This window comes from Letharia columbiana, assembly GCF_014066305.1.
Source record: "Letharia columbiana isolate WasteWater2 chromosome Unknown Sc0000019_s0, whole genome shotgun sequence".
Lineage (NCBI taxonomy): Eukaryota > Fungi > Ascomycota > Lecanoromycetes > Lecanorales > Parmeliaceae > Letharia > Letharia columbiana.
Window position 1 is genome coordinate 590,901 of NW_023501060.1, and position 23,251 is coordinate 614,151.

Here is a 23,251-nt window from a genome sequence, read left to right on the forward strand (position 1 = left end):
AATGGCGTGGCCAAGGTACCGGAAACATAGAATGAAAAGTATCTGGGTTTTTGGTCTGGCAAGCGTAGAGAGAAGGCATGGGAGTACCTTAAGTGAGCTCATGAATGGCTTGGCAATATGTTCTAATCGTATTGAAGTGTAAGCGAGTTAGGCGCCGCGGCAAATGACCCCGTGGCGATCTATCTTTCTCTGGCAGGTCCACGCGTGACATTCCTTTGGGTCACGCGAAGCTGTTCTGATATCCACTGGTCGGACTCAAACCTGACTATGTCTCCTCGTATATGGAAAAACGCGTACAACAATGACCGAAAAAGGATCGGCGCTCCAAAGAGGCCGCCGCTATGGGGAAAAGCGGGCGGCGGAGATATGGGAGAACCTAGGGAAGAATAACCTGTGGAAGAGGATTTTGAAAAACGTGACCGCTACTACTCTCCTCGTCAGCATATGTCTTATCCCAGGTTCCCGGACTGTTATTGGCAAGGCTGCCTATTTGGGCGCTATCACTACGGTATTTGGTCACCCAGGTCGACGCTTTGGCCAAATGGCTGAAGCCCTTATCCTTGTTCTTTCCGGAACGGTACTAGGAGTGGCTTGGTCAGTTCTAGGGGTTTATCTCGGCTCTCTCGTTATCAAAGAGCACCCACCAGCGGCCTACGCGATTCGAGCAATTTTTCTAGCAGTCGTAGTACTGTTCCACGGCTATCTACGATCGAAGACGCCTCGGTTGTTCATTTTTGTCTTGCTCTTGGTCATTGTATCGGTGGTGTCTTTGACATCAACTGCGAAAGTGGTGACACCTCTTTCTGCGACAAATATACTCTATCCAATCTTGATTGCCGCTGGATGCATTACACTGGTCAATATATGTATATTTCCTGAATTTAGCTCTAGATATCTTGGTCAGATGACTCTTGATACACTAAATGACACAGTCAAAGCCCTTGGAGATGCTGGTATTTACTTTGTCGAATCGAAAAGGGCGGTTGATCAGAACGGAGTCAAGACAGGCGAGAAAAGAGCTGATGCTTCTATGACTGGGCCAGCTTGGAACGCTACTGACGAAGAACGTGGGCTTCCACAGAAGAAAGTTACTAATTTAACAAACGCCCCTATGCACATCAAGGCCAAAGACATACTTCAAAGGTTATTCGCCAGCAAGTCTCAAGGGACTGACCACAGTGACCCCAAAAAGCTTTCAAAGACGAGTCTGGCTGACTTGACAAGCAATAAAGCGAAGATACGGAAGAAACTCTCAGATTGCAAAGCAGCTCAACAGGAGTGCAACTTTGAGCTTGCTGTATCCGTGTTGCCTCCTCGCAACATGAAACCCATCAGTGTGCAAGCAATGAAAAAGCTAGTGGCCAACACGATTGCAGTCATCAGCGCCTGTGAATCTAAATTCGCCCTCCTTGGTAGCAATGATGTTGGGCAAGCTTCCAATTCAAAGAAAACAAAGCCCGGTCCTGAGCTTGTAGATGAGAGTAAGACTCCGGCCATCTCAGCCCTGGTTGGAGCTACTTCCAACCTGCTTACTCCAGAGTTACCGTTGCCACACGAGAACTCGAAGCAGGGAAAACTGAACACCATCATCGAACAAGACAAAGCAGAGCTTGAGATGATTAAGCCGAAGCGCGAAATTGAATTTGGCGACGCTCGTCTGCTTCGGTATCTATTGGCTAGGGTGGCAAAGCCATACGAGGATCTGCACTTCGTCGTCGCTCGAACAGTTGAGGTAGTGAGTGCGTGTGTCGCTTACGCATATGATGTTCCCACCTTACCTTCTGGTGCAAGGGTTCCCAAAGGTATCTTGCTCGAGGAATTGGATATGCAAATGGACAGCCTCCAGAAAGCTCTTCTCCAATTTGACGCAGACGCGGCATCTGCTCTAGAAGGGGCTGCAACTATGCAAGAATTAGAAGGCAAGGAGCTCGACATCATGCCGAGAGAAGAAGTCTTTCTGATGTCATCGTTCATGCTCAACGTACGGCAAGCAGCCTCGCATATCGAGAGTATGCTCAAATACTCTCGAGAATTAGTTGGACGTCGTCAACAACGGAATGGACGTCGCCGTATTTATGCACCACATATCAAATGGTCGAACTGGCTGTATACAGGTGGCGAAGAGGATGAAGCACTGCCTAACAGTGGGCGCAAAGGCAACAGGCAAGGTGCTTCGGATGAGCGTGAGGACGATGAAGACGACGCAGAGTCACTGAATAGCAAGAAAGGCTTATTGGCTCACCCAGGAGATCTGGAGAAAAACGCTCTCACTCCGGGGGTCAAGGAAGACGCCAAGCAACGAGAAAGAGAGTCGAGAGCAAGAGATTTCGAGCGCCAAGAAATACCTTACTCACTTCGTCTCCGTGGTCAAGCTGCCGACGCATTGGAATGGATCCAGCATTCGGAAGACTTGTTGTATGCCATGAAGCTCGGCGTCGCCGTTTTCCTAGTACTTTGGCCTGCATTCGTGGCTTCTTGGAATACCTGGTACTCTCTAGACCGGGGTCTCTGGGCTGCTTTACAGCTCGTTCTGATCACTGAAGTCTCCATCGGTACTTCTGTTTGGACATTTGTTCTTCGGGGTGTCGGCACTACAATCGGCTGTATTTGGGGCTGGGCCGCTGTTGAAGCTCGCGGAGGCAATCCGGTTGTTTGCGCTGCGTTGATCTTCGTAGCACTGTTCCCTTGCGCCTATGTGCAACTTGGAACCAAATATCCGAAGGCTGGTATGGTATGCATTGTCAGCATATGCGTTGTAGCTCTCTCATCGGAGTTAAATACCGTCCCTGGTAGGTTCGATGAGCAATATGTCTGCTTTACAAGCTGACCGAGATTTTAGGGACACCAACTGACAATTTTCTGAAGCGATGGATTGCTTTCATGATAGGTGGGACAGTGGCTCTGATCGTAGAATTGGTACTACTTCCAGTCAAAGCTCGCACGCGCCTCGTTGAATCTCTCGCTGCAGCTCTCGAACAAATCAACGAGATGGAGAAATGTATTGCCGCCGGCATTGAGCAAGGCGTCAAGATTGACGTTTACGCCGCCGCAAACATTGTACGCTTCGAAAACGCGAACGGAAAGGCTAACACCGCACTTGTCGCTGCAGAGACCTTCCTTCCCTTCTGCAGCAATGAGCCAAGGATCAAAGGCTCCTTCGAAGGCCTCGCTCTGATATACACCGAGGTTCTCTTCGTGCTTCACCAGATTGTCGACAGAATGGACAATATGCTGCAGCTACGGACGGCCTATGGTTCTGGCCCATTAGAGGAGCTCAATGCTGAAATCTACCCCTACCGTCGAAACGTCGCTGGTTCCATCACCCTGACACTCTTCGCAATTCATGGTGCCCTCACAACCAAGCTTCCACTCCCCCAATACATTCCTTCCGCCCGGCTCGCCCACCTGCGCATGATCAACCGAGTGCGAGAAGTTGTTCTCGAGCAAGTGGCCGGGGAAGGTCATGACTCCCACGAGATCACCGCCAAGCTTGCACGCCAGCGGGCCGTGCGGAGAAAATACATGTCCTGGAATGCTGCGTCAGCGGCTCAAGCGGAGATCATTGAGTTTCTCGAAGAGCTCATCGATTTGACGAAGCTGCTCGTTGGGGCTAACGAGTTCAGGAGTGGGCTGTTGACGAGGCCTACATATCATGACTACGTTCAGCAATCTCAGAAGCAAGGCGCGGGGGATGATGGCGATGAAGTGGTAGCAGCTGAAGCCAGGGATGAGTTCGGAGAGACTCCCCTTGATACGGCAGGAGCGACTACACGAACGCGAGGGACAACGCTTGCTTCGGTGGACGCAGGGGCAGGGCTCACTAGACGCCGGCAAGGCACAACTCTGAGTTCTACGAGCGATGGTGAGGATGTGCCCGCCAGCTTACGCAGGATACAGAGCCGGAAGCTCGAGGCTGGGGTGCTGCGTCAGAGGACGAACGAGAGTTGGAAGTCATCGCATCAAGGCACATGAAGCAGCGAGAAAAGCATGTCGCATTGTCTGATAATCACGTCAACTATATGAGCGAGGGTACAGACTTTCGAATCCCTGAACCAATTCCATTCACGTGGTGAAGTGACCACCAAGCTTGTACCATTCGCATGATCGATCCTCTCGTCGAAATGGACAATGCGAAAGATTCCTCCTGTCCAAGCAATGATCATCCGCCATCCACCTATGCCATGACACGTTGGAAGATGAGCAGCCTCTTAAGCAGATGCACCATCCTCCTGGTCCTCAGTCTCTCCATTCATACCTTCTTCTTCCTCGTCCTCCTCTTTAGCCTCGACCTTGACCTTCTTGCTCGGACGGTCCTCCTCCTCATCGCTCTCATTGGGGCTGGGAGCAGCAGCGCGAGCGACGTTCTTGGGCTTGCGAACACGCTTTTTCTTCTCAGTAGGGGTCGTAGATCCATCACCACCGTTCTTGCGTCCACGCTTCTTGCTTGGAAGGATGTCAGCGCCTCCAGTCATGGTGATGGCAGCGGAGGCTTTCATCATCTCGCTGTACATCTTAGCTGAGGATTGGGCGGTGCGACCAGCAGGAACGGAGACATCGGCCCATTTAACTTTGCTGCCGAAGGTTTTGATAACGGAGACGAGGAGTGCGATCTTGGGGGTGTTAGTGGAGAGTGGAGAGGAGGGAGGAAAAGGGAGGTTAAGAGGGGGGAGGAGATACCTTTTCTGTGTCGGCCCATTTGGATGCGGGGATGGGGTTGGCGATTTCAGATCCCATTTTGGCTGCTGCAGAGTACTGAGCTTGCTGATGTTGCGATTGGCATGGAGATGATAAGATGAGAGACTTACAGTTTGTTTGCGTTGAGTGGTTGGTATCTGTTGAGATGATTTGAAAGTTGGAGGGTGAAAGAAGCGTGGTGATCTGCGTGATGTGAGCTCAGGATGTGTTGATTCTAAAAATGTAGAAACTCACTTTAGAATCTGAAAGTTCGAAACTTCCCGAGTCTTTGGGAACGTTGATGAAGCTGCGATTATGATTTAGCCTTCGGTATTGGCATAGACACTCTCCCTTGGGCCGGTATTGTGGGACAAGTACCTACTAGAAAGTGTGGTGATGTGGATAATGGAAGTTGATGGTTGAAGTTTGAAGGTTGAGAAAAGATACTGAGCAAGGATAGGGTCAAGTGAAATTGCATTCACTTTCCAAACCCGGTATTGGTGCGGTACAGCACTAAGAATGATGACAGCCATGTGCTTCCTTGGGAATTGCATTTCGTGGGATCCACGACATGTCGTAAGGAGGAGGGATGTGGTATAAGGCAGAACACCTTGGAATGTCTGAGATCTACAATCACCCCTATCGTAGCATGTTACTTCCAGAGGCCCAAAACGAAATCATTGATGTCCCATCTTATCCTTTTCTCATTTCCAGCGATGATACTCTTCATGGACTCAACCAGTCAAAATCATAGGACTGAGCCACGAGTTGATATCATTAGATTCAGAGCATGCCTGGCTTCATCTCTTTAATGCGGCAAATCGCTTTGTTAATTCGTCGACGTCTGGTATCTTGCCCCCAACTATGTCTTTCTTTGCTCCGGACTCTCTGCTTGTCGCAGTGCTTTGCGCATCTGTGTCAGATGTCTGTTTCTTCAAGCCGCTCATCTTCGCCCCAGGCTTCAGTTCTGGTGGACCTGGTAGTCTTACTCGCGGATTGAGATTGTCTGTGCTTGGACTTGGAGGTGCTACGCTGATCGGCGACCTCGGACCAAGATCTCGTGGGGGTGTAGCTTTGCTCAACTCATCTGTTGTCAAGGGCTCTTCCAGGTTCTTCAATGCCTGACCGCCCGAGGGTTTGTCATCGTCCCCATCGTCCTGGGCATCCAGGGACTCTTCCTTCCTCGGCCAATTCACACCGTAAGTTCTAGCAATCTCCTTCAAGTACAATGTCACCAGCTCTGGTTCTGGAGGCTCGACTCTTAGCTTTTTGAGCACTCTTTCCGCGACCTTGCCATCTGAGTTCTCCACAGCCTCCAGCGCAAAGTCCTTTCCATATTTCTCCACCAATAGTGCCCTTGCCTGCTGAAGCTCTTTGACATCTGTTCGTGGTGCAGCGTAGATGATGGATTTGATCGCCTCTTCTAGCCCGGGATCACATTCTTTAGCTTCTAACAACCCTGTCCTTGCCAAAAGAAGCTCGCAGTATAACTCAAGGACTTCTAGTAGTTCGGTAGTGATATCAGACCGAATGATGTTCTCGACACGGATGCGTGCTGATTCCTCTTTGCCTTGCTGGTTCGCCCCACGCATTAGCCTGACGCCAATCAACACGGCAGATCGATATGTACTTCAAGCAATACAGCCATTGCCCGTCTTTGTTGCTTCGCTATAGCTGTGTCCTTCTGCTGCACCATGCGTAGCCTACTAATGGATAGCTTGAGCTGGACCTTGATCTTTCCCTTGGAAGAGTCAGCACGGACTGTGCTAAGCAGCAGACGCGAAGGCTTACGACAATCGCCGAAGAAGGAGCCATCTTGGGGTTTTCGAAGCGCTGGACGTTACGGCATTAAGGCGCATATTAAGTCGGAGCAAGGACGCTGTAGCCTGCACTTTGTGCTTGTACTTTAGGTGGGACTAAGCGAGGCAAGCGCCAGCCGCGGTGTTTCCTTTGCGGACAGTGCGTCACTCTAATAACTGATCACTAATCAGTATCTCTGGAAAGCAACATGGAGTTACATGGCAACATTATCAAAGATGAGCTGGCATGGGACATGTTGATATCTATGCAAGTTAACAATCTATAATGACGTATTTTCGGTGGACTCTTGCCAAGTGAGGGCGGACTGATCTAAATCACGGCTGGTGACGGGTAGTGTTTTGTCCAAATAGACGGTTCATCCGTAAGCATTCATTCCAGCTCACGTGCAGCATTGACACCCCCGGATGGTGATGAGCGTAAAGTAAGCCTGAGGTATTTATGGATCCTTCCATCCGCCTGACGGGCATTCTGAGTGGCAAGAGCCTTTGCAGCAGCTCCTTCCTGTACAACGGTAAGTACCCTCCACGAAAACACCAACCTTCTTTCCTTACTTCCTCCATCATCATTTCGCTCTAAGACGAATGTCCGTTCATTCTATGTGAACTCTACCTAGCCTCAACATCCAACAGAGACAATTTTCCCAATACCTATTCCGTCAGTCGCTTCCAAGTTGGAGGGCAAAGTCGTTGCATCCACTGCACTGGCTTTGCACCAAGCCCCAAGCTAATCCCAAAATAAGATGTGTACTCAGAACCATAACAGGCACTACTCAGGCGACGGGCCCCAGTGCCTCCCGTTTCCTCCGGAGATCCTTGTGCAAGTCATTGGTCTTCTTAACAAAGCTTGCGATAGAAGGAGTGCCAGACTGGTGTGCAAAGGCTTTGCACAAGCTGGCCTACCGTCGCTTACGCATACGGTCAACCTCTCTGTCCCCAGCGGTCTTCTAGACAGGACTCGAGCGATCGCGGAGCATCCGGTTGTCGGCAAGTACATAATCCAGATGGTCTGCAGTGGCACGCAGCTACTTAGCGACGAGGTGAATTATGGCAACATCCAGATTTTGCATGGGCCGACGACGCGTCAGACCGAGCTTTCAGTGCCATTGCCGGTCGTATATGAACAGTTGTTGTCAAGAGATGAGAAAGGGAAGAGAATCACTCATTGTCAAAGGGCGCAGGCCATTTTCCTTCTTGCTCTCCAACGGTTCGTGAATCTCAAGCGCATTACATTCACGGAGGTTCCACTCGCCGAAGAGAATCAAGATCTGGTCCGTCCGCAGTGGCCACGCGTTGCAAATGGTGGAGACCGGTGGGAGCCCGCCTCGCCGTATCAAATGTTTGCCGTGGGCATCCGATTGTTGTATACACAAGGCACCAATCTAGAACAACTCAGGATTGTAGGCTCAAGCTATGCCCTACGGGACAGGATATTCTCCGATGCTTCCCAGACATATTACGGTCACATGCTCAACGTCTTTCGCAAGCTTCACTGTTTCGAATTATCCGTGATTGTACCGGATGTCACTGTGGAGTATGACCCACAAGCTCTGACTTACGGCGGTCTCGGAGGCCTTTTGACACAAGCGACATCTATAGAGACATTGAAGATGGCAAGCTCCTATTGGCCAGGGCCACCGGACGAGGATGACTGCCCACCATCGTTAGACGTTCCAATGGTTTTCCAAAGCTACACCTGGTCACACCTCAGGCATCTAGGCCTGCGTGGCTTCTTGATGATAGGCCATGAAGACCTCATGGGCTTCTTCGATCGTCACGGAGCAACACTCGAGAGCGTCGAGCTGATGGTCATGAGGATCCTGCATCACCCCGACCCTCAGGATACCATATGCGAAGCTTGGAAGCATCTGTTCAATGGACTGCGATGCCGTGGGATCAGTCTCCAGACACTCAGATTGTCCCTTCTGCAAGACTGCTACGACTTGAAAGGTCACTTCTCTGAGCCTGACGATCCTGCCTATCATGGCAAGAAGATGCTCAAGTACCTCCTCCAAGGGGGCATAAATCCATTGGAACCTGTCTTTCCTGTCACTGACTTGATGGCTTGAGACCTTCTTTTGCAGGTAAGCTGCAGACGCATCCAAGGCGTCGTGGCAATCGTGGACGGGAAATGATGTGTGAGAAGGCTGTCGAAAACGATTGGCACTTGTGGTGCTCGAAGTAGAACTGACTTTCTGTATCACATATACTTGATCAGATTTGTTATTGAAAATCAGTAGATCAGTAGCCTTCATAGACTTATTATCATCAAATTACCTTGATTACCCAATCAAAGTTCTTGGGATCGGACCTCGTGAATTTCAGTCTGTTTGCAGCGTCAAGAATACAACAGTAAAGATATTCCATGAACCTTTATCCCCATCCAACCTTCCGACCATCCGCCCCAATAACACCGGACACGGCGAATAAACCGGGATCCACCCACTCTTATTCTCCCTATCGCGCACGGCCATCCTGCTCTCCCCCTCCAATCTTCTCCCCTCGATCAGAATGACCGCCAACGTGCGCGAGCCCCAACCCGTCCCCTCACGCTCCCCTTCCCCACCGGAGGACATAGCCGCAGCAATGGGCTTCTCCTCCTTCGGCGCGAAACCCAAACCCCCGAAGAAGAAACGCAGACTAGCCGATCCGAACAGCGAGGGAAGCGGAAGCAACAACACGCCCCTGGGCGTGAGGACACGAACGCCGGCCGGGCAGCAGGCGAAGGAAGACGTCGAGCGAAATCGGGGCCAATCGACCGAGATGGGCGTGGGTGGGGCGCAGAGTCAGGAACGGAGGCCAACTCAGGAGGAATGGACCGGCCTGCCGAACCCGGACCCCCTCGCCGCCGCGGCCCTCGATGAAACGGCCGCCATGCTGCTCGAAACGGGCCGCTTGCCGCGGTATCTCGACTGGGATGAGGGTCGTGTCGAGGGCGGGCGGCGTGATGATGGAATGTGGCGGGTTGGAGGGGATGCGGGGGAGGGGATGAGGAGGCAGGGGAAGAGAGGGGACGGGGAGTGGGATTGGCAGGCGTTGAGGAAGGGGGTGGTGGTGGATGAGAGGGGGGATGTGGCGTTTTACGATGGGAGTTTTGTGGAGGATCCTTGGAGGGGTTTGGGTGGTGGGATGGGGGAGGGGAGGTGAAGGGCTGGGAGAAGGCTGGGGGGGGGGGGCGGTTGGGGCTACGTTGTGGGCATGGTTTCGGTGGGTGAGAAGGGGGGTGGGTCGGCCAGATACGAAAAGGACTGCAAAGGGAGAAGGCGGATGGGCAGGTCTAAGACTAGGAGTGTGGGCGAAAGTTCTATTGGACGGCGTTATGGTAGATACCCTAGCGATATGACGCCTAGCTGATTGCTTATTTAGGACATATGTAAGACTTGTAGGGCGTAGCGGCACTCTGTGTGGAGATGCTCGGGTCTCAGAAAAGCGAGGAGATATTCTCCTCTAAGCGTAGCTCCTCAAACTCTGAAAACAAATACGTCTCGAAGAGCACAAGCGTCAACCAAAAAGACTGCATTAGTCTATGGACAGGACCTCACTATCGCCGAGACGTTGCACCCCCACTGCCGCTGCTCCCCCTCCCCGGATTTTCCAGACCACGGGGAGAACCGAAGTGGGTTCCCTGCAGAATACATGCGTTCGAAGCCAGCAAATCACAGTTCCAGCTGTTCCCAACGAGAAAACTAACAGCCGCGCGTCAGGGGTGCCTGTAAAACGTTGCAAGAACGTTGAAAAAGCGGCAAGAGACCAAGGGTGCTGCGGCAGGGCAAAATACTAGCGAGCATATTTCAACGACATGTCACCCCCTTTTCATATATACAGTCGCAAATCACCCATGAAAGAAGAAATAAAACGATGTCGATGGATTAAATGGAAGACATGTTGTTTAGTGCTCCGGTGATGGATATCGCTTGCTGGCTCGGGCGTATTGTTTGGGATATTTTCGCTCAGTCTTGGTCTTGAGTGTACTAGGACGGCGTCAGTTTCCCATTGGCAGGGTAGTAGAAATCCATGATGATGAAGATTTGCGAAGAGAAGTCTTTGCTCACTTTACGCGTTTCTGAGTCCAGTCAAGGTCCTTCTTCACCTCTTTTGCGGCCTTCATGCCGTCTGTGAAATTGGCACGAGAGTTTTTCAGCCGGTGCTGAGCAAGTTCTTGCAACTCGAGAAGCTCGCGATTCTTAGCATTCAGTTCGCCGGACCTGTGGAGTGTCAGCAAATGTACGTGAAGAGCTCCGCTCTCGTCCTTTGCAATAAGACACAAAGCAAACATTGACCGCAGAATTACTTACGTCTGCGCCTGTCGTGCCAAACTTCTATCCAGCGGCATAGGGCTCACAGTCGTGCTTAGTTTGTCATTGAGTAATTCAACGAGATCGATGCCAGAAGATGCGCCGTCGCCGTATTCGCTGCTGTTGCTACCGGAGTCGGATGTCAAGGATGGCACAGCTGAGGTGTTGGCGCTGGAGCCACGTTGTGGTGGCGAAATGGCAACACGACCGTATGGCGCTGGGTAGGCGACTGGAAGCTTGGAGGCCGGCTTTCCAGGCATGGCGACAGGTCGAGAGTAAGTTGGAGCTTGGTAGCGGGTTTGAGTAACAGGCATGTCGGCGAGAGTAAGGTAGATATATACGTAAGGTTGGGTTTGGAAGATAAAGTTAAACAACGATGACGTGTTGGGGTATAGTGATGAGGTGAAGTGCTTGTGTGGAAAGGGGTCAAGCCTTAGAGGTAAGCAAGGACAGGTGCAGGAGGCGAGGTCAAGCCGGCTTTCTGCTATAGGTTTAGATTGAAATGGGAGAGAAGGAGATGAGGGAAATATGATGAAGAAGAAGAAAGGAACATAGGAAAACGGGGCCATGCCCTCCCTTTTGTACCCACCTCGACTCTCTCTTCATCGGCCAATGCGAGAGGCAAGCTGATAGCCACCATGACCCATAAGACTCTGACCCCGCTTCGATAGAGTGCAAGAGACATTTTTCGAGTCTGACTAGCCCGTAAACCTTCTCCACGGATCCTGGCTCTGGCCTGTAAGATGTTTCGGAGACCCTCCAAGGCGAGCAAATTCCGGAACCGGATCCCTTGCTGCTTGAAAAGTTTGAAAGGTCTGGCTTCTTCTAGGCGCGGCAATTGGTGCGATTGCCCCAAAAGCACGTTCCTTTAGTTGGATTTTGCACTGGTGTGGGTTACGTATTGATAACGTTGCAGGTCTTGATTGATGAAGGATGCTACGACCGCACTGCGTGGCAGGCGATCTGTGCACCTTTCTGAAATCGCTTGGAAAAGTCCGAGACGCTACTATGTAGCTTTACGCAAGAAAGAGGCATATAAGCCGAGTGTCTGGAATGTCCAATGAGCGTCATGTCTGAGATGCGTTGTCCCTTCGGGCTCTGCCTATGACATTGGGTATCCGTACATCCTCCGGTGAGGCCTTGTCTCTGGTCATTGCGGCAGGTGGACACGAAAAATGCCTTGTACCTGCCGAGTACTTAGACAGCTGCCGCGTGACATTGTCATGCAAGGTATGTAACCGCAGGCTGTGTCCAACAATGCCATAACGTTGCTGCCTTCTGGTAGGCTATGGACTGTCGTTGGCGCGGACCCTGCAGTTGCCCGGACGGACATTCCATAGGGCTGAACGCAATGCACACATCATTTATCTTGACCGCTCACTCGATTTCTTACAACATTTGTGAATTGAGACTTGTCATGGAGATTGCATCTATTGGTTGTCTATGAATAATCCATCTGAGCTTTAGCTCTGGCCATTGTCTGGGCAAAACGCCCTTCTCTGTCCCGATCTTGCTTTGCCGTCTCAATGCCAAGCAAAATCTTCTTGATACCAACGCCCACAGATTCGCTCCGTGTTATCTCGCGAAGCTCTTGGATCGCACGATCTGGGTTCCCGAACACGCCTGACTGCTTCATGATGAAGGAGAGTTCAGCGTGGCCCATGACGTTCGGCACAGCGATGTCTGAATCGAAGGACGTGAACACGTCTAATTGTTGTAGAACGGACCTTTCTCCTGTTGTTGCAAGAACTAGAAGTCTCCTACCCTTTGGTGGTTCCTTCTTGAGGAGGACCATAAGCGCTTGGAGTACGCCGTTACTAAATCGTGGACCAATCGGCACCCACTCGACAATCCGCTCAATATTGTCTATCAGGACCACACTCAGGGGACTCTTGTAGGCATCATCAAAAATGCGACGCATATGCTCAATCTTCATCGACTCGTTAAATCCGACCATATTGTCTGGACTGCACATCTTGATAAGAGGATAGCCACTGTCTAGCGCGATCTTCGCCGCGAGTGCGGTCTTACCCGATCCTGGCGGGCCATACAGGATAGTTGAGAATAACGGAGTACTCTCTGGCTCTTGTACTTGCTTGACGATGAGACTCGCCTCGTTCAAGATACCATCAATAGCCTCCGAGAAGCGGATGATACCACCACGAAGGCACCGCTGCATTTCGTCTTCTGAGACACCAAAAGCAGGCTTGACATCGTCAAACGCGTGCTTAAAATCGTCGCGGTTAACAGTCATCTTGTCAACGTCGTCGGAGACGCCAGCAAGAGTGCCAACCTTAACATGCCGGTTCAGAGCAAAAGAGGTCGCACTTCGGACCAGACCACTAATCTCGGCACCACTGAAGTTCTTAGTCAAATGAGCAAGCTCCTCTAGATTGACATCAGGATCTAGATTACCACTTTCCCTCATCTTAGAGGTGTGGATCTTCAAAATTTGAACTCGACCATACTCATCTGGCAAGGAGATTTCCATATGCACCTCCAACCGGCCAGGTCGAAGCAGGGCATCATCTATCATATCCATTCGATTGGTCATTCCGATAAGTAGGATATTGTTGAGTTGGTCGACACCGTCAAGTTTCGAGAGCAGCTGATTGACAACACTGTCCCCAACGCCTGTACCTCCACCTGCACCACTACCTCTCTGCTTGCAAACCGCATCAAGCTCATCAAATATGATGATGTGCAAACCACTCTCATCTCCTTTCTCCTTGTACTCCTTTTCGGCGTCTGCGAAGAGCTTTCGAATGTTCTCCTCGGATTGGCCCACGTATTTGTTCAGGACTTCCGGTCCATTGATGACTTTCGGCTCTCGAGCGTTTAGCATTTTGCCTATCCTCCGAGCAATTAACGTTTTCCCCGTCCCTGGAGGACCAAATAGCAATATGCCTTTGACATGCTGGATGCCCATTGACTCAATCAGCCCGGGTGGGAAGATGCGGGAGGCAAACGCTCTTCGGAAGATAGCACTGAATTCTTTATCTAACCCACCGATTCCCATGTCTTCGAACTTGAAGTCGGGGGTAAAGATGGCATTAGCAGCAGGTCTTCGTTTGGAGGCCTTCAAATTCAACCTGGATTTGGCATCTTTGAAGAAATTCATTTGACTCTGGCGTGTAAGAATTCCACGGCTGCGGGCATCGGACATACTAGGCTCAGATCCAGCTGAAGGCTTTTCCACGGAGAGGTCGACGAGTTGAATGGCCTTGACGACAACAAGTAGTTTAAGACTCTTGTAGTCCATGAGGACTCGTTGACCGGGCGCAAGGACTTGGTTTTCGTACTTCTACACATCGTTAGCCAAATTAATCTTTCATCCTGTCCCATTTTCATACCCTAGTAAAGTATTGTTGTAATTCATCCTGATCATAAGGGTCCTCTGTCTCCCTTTTAGTCGCAAAGCTGATTTCCGCATCTAAAGACCCAAGATAGCGAGGGCCACCCTCTTGAAACGGGTCATACTTCTTGACGTGTACTGTATCCTGGAGGCTGATCTGCGCCCAGGTTCTCTGAATGTCCGAGAGACTGATATGTCCTTGGGCGAAGCCATCAGACGTTCTTGCGGTGCAGACATAGAGGTCATTGAGGATGACATAGAAATCTGAGCTGACTTGAGATGGAGGAAAATCGAAAGGCGAAACAGCGACTAGGTTCCCGTATGTGTAACTCTCTTCTGGGGACTTTGTCGGTTGTAGCTGCCATGTCTGGCCTCCTGACCCTTGTCTCGACTGTCCTCGAGAGTATTCGTGCTTGTCTGGTGGTGCGCCATCGTAGTAGGGTCTCTGGCTGTTCGCTGGTGGACGGCCGTGGGGACCGCCATATCGATCAGAGCTGCCCGGGGGTATTCGACTGTAAGGGCCCGAAGGCTGCTGTTGGGAGGGGGGTTGACTGGGAGGAGTTGGTCGAGGGTTACGGCCGAACATGTTGGCTTATTCTTCCGGACCAAATCTGGATAGGTTCATTATGAGGGAATTATCCCAAGCTAAGTCTCATATGGCTGCCTGGTCTGTGATGAAAACCTCACGGAAGGTGTCTTCTCGAGAATGACAACAACGGCCAAATGCTCAGCTGCGGCCTTGGCGCCGAGAAGCGCCAAGGTTCAATTTTCTGTCGCACTCAGAATTCGCTGTACCATTTCATCACAGGCGCAAACATCCAAATCATCAGGGGCACCACCACCACCATGCTGTACTTGATCGGACTTGGATTGGCTGATGAGACCGATGTCACAGTCAAAGGCCTTGAGCTGATCAAAAAGGCAGAGAGAGTGTATCTCGAAGCATACACAAGTATCCTGTTGGTAGACATAGCGAACCTGGTAAATCCCCTTTTCAACACATACAGCCTTATAGACCTGACGCTGAATTTTTTCGCAGTAGGAAGCATACTATGGCCGTCCAATTATCGTGGCAGACCGCGAGATGGTCGAATCTGCAAGTGACGAGATACTAGCAGGAGCCGATACCTCAGATGTCGCTTTCTTGGTAGTCGGAGACCCTTTTGGGTACGAGGGTCACGCCATGATCCCAGGATCGTAATTTCGCGAGGCTAATCAATGACTACATAGAGCCACCACCCACACCGACCTCGTCCTCCGAGCTAGGGAACTCCAGATCCCGGTACAAAGCGTCCATAATGCCTCTATAATGTCCGCGATCGGAGCTACAGGACTTCAACTCTACAATTTTGGCCAGACTGTCAGCATGGTCTTCTTCACAGACACCTGGAAGCCTTCTTCATTCTACGATCGACTGAAAGAGAACCAGCAAATAGGCCTGCATAGTCTTTTACTCCTCGATATCAAGGTCAAAGAGCAATCGCTAGCAAATCTTGCCAGAGGCCGAAAGATCTACGAGCCGCCTCGGTTCATGACCGTCGCCGAATGCGCAAGTCAGATGCTCGAGACAGAGGAAGAGCGGGGGGAAGGCGTATGTGGGCCTCAGAATTTGGCTGTTGGTGTGGCTAGGGTTGGCGCTTGGAATCAGAAGATGGCTGCTGGGACGCTGAAGCAATTGAGTGGCATAGACCTTGGGGCTCCTCTGCATAGCTTGGTATTATTGGGAAAGAAAACACACTATCTGGAAAGGGACTTCGTTCGAGACTTTGCGGTCAAGCAGGACGTGTTTGATACTGTATGGAGCGAGCTATACGAAGGGAAGCAGTGACCAAGGCAATCGGTCGGCGCGGGTGGAGTCTTCGTTGGGTTGCTGGAGGCGGCGTCAGAGGATTTCAGGCAGTTGAAGGATCCAGGTCGTCTGTAGAATCATATTGAATGCCTCAATTGTTACTTAACCAGAGCTTTTGTAGAGGCGATTGCCGCCATTGAGGGGTTGCTTCTGACAACATGCAGGAACCCCTCGGAAACTGTAGGCCGCTGATCCCGAAGTAGCTTCACTAGGTATAAATGTAGCTGCACTGCAGATTTCCTTTTCACCCTGCTTCACCATTTCTTTTTTCGCAACCCCTCTTCCTTTACCATCCCTACCTCACTCCATATCATCCATTCGCAAATCCTGATATTCATGCATGTTACTGCCACAGCTTCCGGCAAGGCACAGATTTAGATACCTCTCCTTCCATTGCAATGTATTTAGCAAATGGAGCTTGCTGCATGGGATTGCTCCAATTGGCAAGATCCCGCGTCTAAAGGCCGACATGTCTTCATTCCATTTTTAAATTTGTAGCAGTTCACTAGTATTCTCCGAAAGAATCAGCATTTATATCACACCTGTGTTTTACGTCAGTCACTGTTTGCTTTGTCCCAGTATATTGCACCGGCGGCCACTTTGTGTTTACATGTGTGTGTGTGTGAGCCAGTAATCGACTTCTAATAGCGTCCGGAAGCACTGGTTTTTGGTGGTTCTTCAAAACTAGGACACTGCATTGGAAGGTCCAGCTCTGATCCAGAGATCATACTGGGTGAATATCTACGGTTAGTTCGAGTCGTGATTCAGCGTTTGAAATTGTGAACAGCTATAGGTACACGACGGTTAATGGCTTTGAACATTCACGTGGTACATAGATACAAAAAAATCTTGCCCATGGTCTTTGTATAGCGGACACACTTCCACACATCACAGCGTCTTGGTGAATACAATCTCACGTCTTTCATTAGGCATCCACAAACACCACAACCCATAGTCTACTTGACGATCATCCATCCTACTTCTGACATCTCGAAACCTACATCACGACTGTTAGCGCACAGGACCCTTCCAAATGCCTATCTACCTTATTCACGGATTTCGTTGGCAGCGCAACCAAGGTCATCATGGCATCGGTCCCTACATCATTATGAACAATGTCCTCGATGCTGCCGTCAACTACACAATGACTGAGAGCAGCTCTGCTGCTCTTATCGAGAGCCTCCGCGCTCAACATCCAGACATCATGGCCCAGCTGCCAAATATCCGCTTGGTCGAACAAGGCAGCCTCGAAAACGGCACCCAACCATACGCCTACCTGTGCGACACGGTTGTTGAGCACGATCTCAGTATTGACCTTACCGGCCGGCTGCAGCCGAGCGCAGGATCACAGTGGAATGCAATGTCCGACTTGATCGACGTTTTGGCACCTGGGGCGAGACTTGGGTGGTATGTGGTGCACAACGATGATCCGTTCCGCGGTGGGAATCCTCCAGTGGCCTACAAAGATACAGAGCAGGTTCGTGATTGCTACCCAATTGCTTGGATCACATGCTGATTGAACGCCAGGCGCGTGCTGGAAGCGGCGAGAGGGGTGGGAAGAAGGGTGGACTCAAGGGATTCTTCGGCGGAAAGAAAGGGGTAAAGACCTGAGCATAGGCGGATCACACAGTCCATAATAGGTACGGCTTCACGGGTTCATTACCAGTGCAACAGGGTACAATGTGCTCTACTGACCATGTGCAAGTCGCCTGTATGTGGGGAACAGGCCGGTGATGACTGAGATGCTTATGGAGGCTTTGAGCAGTATTGGTGGGGATATCATAACGCTGTGATTATCAAAGTGATACCATAGCCCCTGACAGAATATCAAACCGCCCAAAAACCTGGAGACGCTTTCTCATTAAACTGACGGTCTATATAAATATGGGCGAAGGGTCTTGAAATGTGGCGGTTTCCCCCTTTCTCAAGCTTGTTGCTTGTGGCAATGACCGAACACATGCACTTTTAACATGCTGTTCCACGGCCGTTGAGATGTCGATTGGAGCGCTCCAAGACATTCCATTGGCAAGTGACATAATCGACGTACGAGTAGGTAGGTACCTGCCAAGCTAACAGTCTGTAGCCCCCATCCACGTCTGCAGCCCCACTTTCGTTTCCCCGCCTTTTGCCTTTTCTCCGCATATCGTCACTCTGCACAAATACTTAGTACACAATTCGATTCTAGAGTTTGGAAGAGTTTGTGCTCCACCCTAATGCATGACCGAGAAGTGACGACGAATAATTTCACGATCGACAAAGCATTGGAAGCCACGAGCAAATTTGAGCTGCCGAACCACCAAATGGATGCAGCTAGAGGTTTACCACCTCCCGAGCCCCGTGCGATAGAGTATAAAAATATGGAGTGCCCCTCAGCAGCTCAGTCAGATCTTTCCGTTGAGCTTTTCAATGTCATTGGGATCCAACCATGCGTGCAGCTACTCTTATCGCGGCTTCGGCCAGCCTCGCGTTTGGTCAACTCGACGTAACAGCTAAGGACTCCAATGGGTGAGCGACGTTTGAAATGAGCTGTACCTTCAACGCTGATCAGACTTTAGAAATACTCTTCCAGTCTACTCTCCCTCACGCCCTCCAGCTATTCCTCTTGCCGTCCGTTCTCCATATACCAGCGCATGGAGTTCTACTTCGAATAATGGCACATTGAATACCAATGGTGTGATATTCTGGTACGTGAAAACACTGAATGCGCTTGGAGTGGCATAAAGAGACTGACCACGGTAGGCCAGGTACTCCTCTCGGCTGGGAAGGGGTGAGTAACTAGAGTACGCTGGTGTTTGAGATCAAGAGCTTAGTATCTCATAGATTGTTACTGTCGATGGGACTTCCTACGAATACCTTGGGACTGGCTCATCGACCCTTCCTACACTGCCAAATCTGAAGCCCGCTATCCCCTTGACTGTCAGCTATGACTCACAATACTCCAACTTCACGTTTGGTGCTGGTCCCATGGAGATCACGGCCAGTTTCCTATCGTCTGTTTTACCAAAAGATCTCTGCCGGACAAGCATTCCACTAAGCTATTTGACAACTTCTGTAAGGTCTACAGACAATGACAGTCACAGTGTGCAATTCTACAGCGATGTCAATGCGGCCTGGGTGGCCTACGAGAACAATGTCACTACGCAGTGGACTTTCTATGAAGGGTCTACCCCGGCGAATGGAAGCATCAATGCCACGAATCCATCTTCGATATACAGTTGGTACGTATCACCGACTGGAAACTCTTGACCCACACTAACGAGATTCAGGTTTGTCTCTTTAGAGAACGCGTATGAGTTCGCTGAGGAGTATGGTACGTCTTTTCGGAGTCCATGTTTCCGCTTTCGGACAATTTCGAGTCTTGACTCTCGAATCATGTTCCAAGCCTCGATAGAACCTCCCGAACAGGCAATGCTAACTGCGAAATTATAATTCAGACAAACCTCTATGTATGTGTACCTCTTGCTTTGAAGCCTAAAGATTCTTACGACCAAAATTTCAGGGGGCAACTTGAGCTACTCTACGTCGTCCAATTTCTCAGGATCAACCAATTTCAGCTACCAGAGTGGATATTCGAGCAATCTCCAATACCAGTATGTCATGAAGCATTCATTGCAAGACTTCGTTGATCCCGGCTATCGGCCTTTTGGCACGCGAGATCCTGCTTTTGCCTTTGCGCATGATTTTGGAACCGTTTCTTCGGCTTCCGTGATGTACACAATTGGAGAGGTTCAACAACCTGCGATCCGATATCTCACTTCCCAAGGTGTCGAGTCATTGCAACCGTGGTGGACACAATGCTATGGCGATATCTTCCAGATGATCAATTTCCATTTTAACGATTTTTCTACGACCCAGCAATTGGCTTCCAGATTTGAAGTCCAGCTCAAGGCAGACGTGGATTCGTACTATAGAGCGAACATGGCTATGGTTTACAGCAATAGCACCATCGGTCCACTTCCCTTTTACTCTAACGGGTCTCAAACCTACACCAATAGCACCGACCAGTACGGAGATCGATACATCTTTGACCCAAACAACATGTACGGTTTCTTGAATCCTTACAACTTCAGCGGAGTCCCCATTCCGGATATTGAAGAAGCCCAGGCATATTACTCTATTGTTGCCCTGTCAACTCGGCAAATCATGGGAGCCTACGTTTTGACCGTACCCCCTTCTGGTGGCTGCTCGAACGGTGGTGTGAACGTGTCAGAGCCACTGTTCTTCCAGAAAGAGATATCTTCAGACGGAAACGTCAACACTGTCGACGTCCTTTACCCAGCTATGCCATTTTTCCTATATGCGAATCCAGAGCTACTTCGATACAGTCTCGAGCCTTTGTTCCAGAATCAGGAGAGTGGGTTCTATCCTAACGGCTACAGTATGCATGACTTGGGCACGAACTTCCCCAACGCGTGAGTGCACCTTTCCGAGCATTTCCCTCCAATCGATGCCATAGTTTAGTCCTAAGACATGTCTCGAGAGCAAATGTTCACAACGCTTCCCAATCTCGTTTTGTAACTCAATTTTCTGCCTCAAAGAAGTCATACTGACTCCGAAATGTGCAGGACTGGACATGTGGAGGGCAATGATGAGTACATGCCAGTCGAAGAAAGTGGGAACATGATCCTCATGACCTATGCCTACTACAAGTTCTCTGGAAACTCGGCATTCGTCCAGCAACATTATGCGAAACTCCAACAATTCGCTTCATACTTGATTGAATACTCGCTACTTCCGGGCCTTCAGGTCAGCACTGACGACTTCGCCGGCGCGCTGGTCAACCAAACCAACCTAGCAATCAAAGGCATTGTCGGCATTCAAGCTATGTCTTTCATATCCACCTTAGCTAATGACTCGTTCGGTTCCCAAAACTATAGCACAACGGCCAGAAGCTTCTATAGCCAATGGGAAGGTTTTGCCATCGATCCTTCAGAGAAGCATACCATGCTCGCCTACCAATGGCGCTCAACCTACAGTCTTCTCTATAACACCTACCCAGACGTGCTCCTCGATCTGAATCTAATTCCGAACTCGCTCTACGACATGCAATCAACCTATTACCCTACTGTCAGTCAAGTATTCGGCATCCCCCTCGACAGCCGCCACAGCTACACCAAGAGCGACGAGTCCATGTGGACAGCTGCAACTTGCACGCCTGAGACCAGGAGATTGTTCGTTAACGCTCTGGGCTATTGGCTCAACGAGACCACGACGCAATACGCATTTACCGATCTGTACGATACAATTGATATGGGCGCGTATCCTGTGAGTCCGAATCCGGTGACTTTCATCGCGAGACCCGTTGCCGGTGGGCATTTCTCGTTGCTGGCGCTGGAGAGAAAGGGGCAGCTGGGGGTCTTGGGAACGGGATTTGGAACTAGCGAGAATTCCACGACATTGCCTTGATAAAAGCCTGAAAAGTCTACCTTCACGTAGTGTCACCCGAAACATGTAAGGAATTAATAATGCTGAGTCCACTCATTTGGAAAAGTCGACAAAAATTCTGACCGTTCACAAACTTTGGCTTCATTAGATGTGACTGTCTAATCAGATGCATACTGGAGCGTTTATCATGGCGCTTTCTTCAGCGCACACGGTATGATGCCTTCGAAGGAGGGCTTTGGCCAGGTATGGGTCCACTTTCTCTAGCCTAAATAACCAAGATGTTTCAGGTATTTAGGGATTTGACACCAGGCTCGGGCTGCGTATCTGTAGCTTCGATCCGGAGCTCATCCCTATCTTTATCTGGACCCATAATCACGGCGACATGGATGTGCTGTGTGCGCTGGTGTGGTTGATTTGCTTCAGTTACCCAGTTCTATCTCTACTCCTGGTCCTTTTTCCTCGAGGAGGTCCAACGGGAACTGGTCATCTGCAAACATTGTTGCGATCAGTGTCTGGGCGCCTTGTCCGGCGGAATTTGTGAATCTCAAATGAAGTAAGCGGTTCCCTCTGCTCTGCGCCAACCGGGCTAGTGTTGTGGGTGCAGATGATATTGTCAAAGGGAACGCAATGTGAACTGGCGCCCTCTCTGACTGTTGCGCCGAAATTGAATGCCTGTTCGGGTAGCCCTTGATCTGCTGATGCTGATATAAGTCTGTTTGAATATCAAGCGTATTCGGCCATGGGAATATCTTTTAAAGATGATCAGTTCCTCCAGCAATGAGAGTTTGGAGGGTTGATCACCACTTCTGGAGGAAATACTGGAACACTGAATGGACTGCGAGCTACTAGGTGGTGGAATGAGTAGACCGCAGACTCCCCATGGAGTACTCGCTCTCACGGGCGGACGAAAGTCTTTGAGCGTACCTGCGACGTGCATGAATCTGCTCGCATCTTCCTCCCATCAAATCTCACGGATCCAACTTAGGAAGTCACTTTCGGGCAAGATCGAAGCGTCTTGCCGCCGCAATGCTCCGTTGTTAGGGTTGCCTAGTGCCCACCCAATTGCTGGTAGGAATATCGGATGCTACGAATCGCACCATGTCTTGAGATTTTTCTGTCCATGACCATTGACTGGCCATCGATGCTCCCTGCTGCGCCCTACAACTTCGAAGTGCGATAATCTGAGATTGACTTACCTAGAGTTCAGGGCAAGACAAAATGACGATATTTATACGCCGCACAAGCCTCGAATAAAACCCAACCCCAAAGTTTCATGAAATCCTTCAACAAGCTTGAAACAACAGTAGCCGACTCGAAAAGCGATATTCTGTAACAGGCATATTATCCAGTCTCCGATGTTCACATCTTAAGGAGAGCGAATATATGAAAGAGCTGCAGGAAGTCCAACCTGAGGCTGAACATTGGTATTTGCTGACTACTGAAAACTTTCGCCATCCTCCTTTGATTTCCAAGTATCAAAGGCCACGGACGACATCCTACCGACGTCATATCATGCAGGAACAGGACCCCATGGCTCCGTAGGATCAGTTGAGTGTTTCACATGCATACGAGCCTCCTCTTGTCCACGCATCGAGCACGGCCATTTTGGGGGTCCGGCAATGAACGAGATGCATATCCAGCTACTGCGTCTCACCATGCGATGGGAAAGGTACCAACCTGACCTATCACTGTAGGTGACTACAATCTGATAGAATAGAAGATCGAACCAACCAACTACGACTCTGCGTTGAATGGCTGTACTGCCTGAGAGAGCCAACGTAGAAGTTTCGGGGCTCTGACTGCAACATGTAACGCTTTATGTCTGAGCAAGGCCTTGGAGGTGCGTGCTTTGCCTTGTCTTCTATCGATATCTGCT

General features: G+C 50.3%; 12 protein-coding genes across 12 annotated transcripts; 6 read left to right on the forward strand and 6 right to left on the reverse strand.

Moving 5' to 3' along the window:
- Positions 1-301: 301 nt before the first annotated feature.
- On the forward strand, positions 302-3,972 carry HO173_006585 (uncharacterized protein; the record flags this gene model as incomplete). Its single annotated transcript, XM_037308494.1, has 2 exons — positions 302-2,789; positions 2,840-3,972. 2 exons carry the CDS (start codon positions 302-304, stop codon positions 3,970-3,972), a joined length of 3,621 nt encoding a protein of 1,206 aa, XP_037164760.1.
- Positions 3,973-4,208: 236 nt separating this feature from the next.
- On the reverse strand, positions 4,209-4,734 carry HO173_006586 (uncharacterized protein; the record flags this gene model as incomplete). The annotated part of the gene is made up of 2 exons (XM_037308495.1): positions 4,209-4,610; positions 4,678-4,734. 2 exons carry the CDS (start codon positions 4,732-4,734, stop codon positions 4,209-4,211), a joined length of 459 nt encoding a protein of 152 aa, XP_037164761.1.
- Positions 4,735-4,994: 260 nt separating this feature from the next.
- On the reverse strand, positions 4,995-5,228 carry HO173_006587 (uncharacterized protein; the record flags this gene model as incomplete). Its single annotated transcript, XM_037308496.1, has 1 exon — positions 4,995-5,228. One exon carries the CDS (start codon positions 5,226-5,228, stop codon positions 4,995-4,997), a length of 234 nt encoding a protein of 77 aa, XP_037164762.1.
- Positions 5,229-5,474: 246 nt separating this feature from the next.
- HO173_006588 (uncharacterized protein) lies at positions 5,475-6,489 on the reverse strand (the record flags this gene model as incomplete). Its single annotated transcript, XM_037308497.1, has 3 exons — positions 5,475-6,248; positions 6,305-6,415; positions 6,466-6,489. 3 exons carry the CDS (start codon positions 6,487-6,489, stop codon positions 5,475-5,477), a joined length of 909 nt encoding a protein of 302 aa, XP_037164763.1.
- Positions 6,490-6,933: 444 nt separating this feature from the next.
- HO173_006589 (uncharacterized protein) lies at positions 6,934-8,142 on the forward strand (the record flags this gene model as incomplete). The annotated part of the gene is made up of 3 exons (XM_037308498.1): positions 6,934-7,006; positions 7,269-8,025; positions 8,091-8,142. The coding sequence occupies 3 exons, from the start codon at positions 6,934-6,936 to the stop codon at positions 8,140-8,142; spliced, it is 882 nt and encodes a 293-aa protein (XP_037164764.1).
- A 64-nt stretch (positions 8,143-8,206) lies between these two features.
- HO173_006590 (uncharacterized protein) lies at positions 8,207-8,858 on the reverse strand (the record flags this gene model as incomplete). The annotated part of the gene is made up of 2 exons (XM_037308499.1): positions 8,207-8,686; positions 8,769-8,858. 2 exons carry the CDS (start codon positions 8,856-8,858, stop codon positions 8,207-8,209), a joined length of 570 nt encoding a protein of 189 aa, XP_037164765.1.
- A 144-nt stretch (positions 8,859-9,002) lies between these two features.
- HO173_006591 (uncharacterized protein) lies at positions 9,003-9,638 on the forward strand (the record flags this gene model as incomplete). Its single annotated transcript, XM_037308500.1, has 1 exon — positions 9,003-9,638. The coding sequence occupies one exon, from the start codon at positions 9,003-9,005 to the stop codon at positions 9,636-9,638; it is 636 nt and encodes a 211-aa protein (XP_037164766.1).
- A 742-nt stretch (positions 9,639-10,380) lies between these two features.
- HO173_006592 (uncharacterized protein) lies at positions 10,381-11,100 on the reverse strand (the record flags this gene model as incomplete). The annotated part of the gene is made up of 3 exons (XM_037308501.1): positions 10,381-10,462; positions 10,544-10,696; positions 10,787-11,100. 3 exons carry the CDS (start codon positions 11,098-11,100, stop codon positions 10,381-10,383), a joined length of 549 nt encoding a protein of 182 aa, XP_037164767.1.
- Positions 11,101-12,227: 1,127 nt separating this feature from the next.
- HO173_006593 (uncharacterized protein) lies at positions 12,228-14,727 on the reverse strand (the record flags this gene model as incomplete). The annotated part of the gene is made up of 2 exons (XM_037308502.1): positions 12,228-14,090; positions 14,140-14,727. 2 exons carry the CDS (start codon positions 14,725-14,727, stop codon positions 12,228-12,230), a joined length of 2,451 nt encoding a protein of 816 aa, XP_037164768.1.
- A 137-nt stretch (positions 14,728-14,864) lies between these two features.
- Positions 14,865-15,969, forward strand: HO173_006594 (uncharacterized protein; the record flags this gene model as incomplete). Its single annotated transcript, XM_037308503.1, has 3 exons — positions 14,865-15,122; positions 15,184-15,308; positions 15,372-15,969. 3 exons carry the CDS (start codon positions 14,865-14,867, stop codon positions 15,967-15,969), a joined length of 981 nt encoding a protein of 326 aa, XP_037164769.1.
- Positions 15,970-17,098: 1,129 nt separating this feature from the next.
- HO173_006595 (uncharacterized protein) lies at positions 17,099-17,601 on the forward strand (the record flags this gene model as incomplete). The annotated part of the gene is made up of 2 exons (XM_037308504.1): positions 17,099-17,467; positions 17,518-17,601. The coding sequence occupies 2 exons, from the start codon at positions 17,099-17,101 to the stop codon at positions 17,599-17,601; spliced, it is 453 nt and encodes a 150-aa protein (XP_037164770.1).
- An 814-nt stretch (positions 17,602-18,415) lies between these two features.
- HO173_006596 (uncharacterized protein) lies at positions 18,416-21,396 on the forward strand (the record flags this gene model as incomplete). Its single annotated transcript, XM_037308505.1, has 8 exons — positions 18,416-18,495; positions 18,546-18,674; positions 18,730-18,757; positions 18,811-19,208; positions 19,257-19,300; positions 19,425-19,436; positions 19,490-20,402; positions 20,556-21,396. The coding sequence occupies 8 exons, from the start codon at positions 18,416-18,418 to the stop codon at positions 21,394-21,396; spliced, it is 2,445 nt and encodes an 814-aa protein (XP_037164771.1).
- Between the last annotated feature and the right edge of the window lie 1,855 nt (positions 21,397-23,251).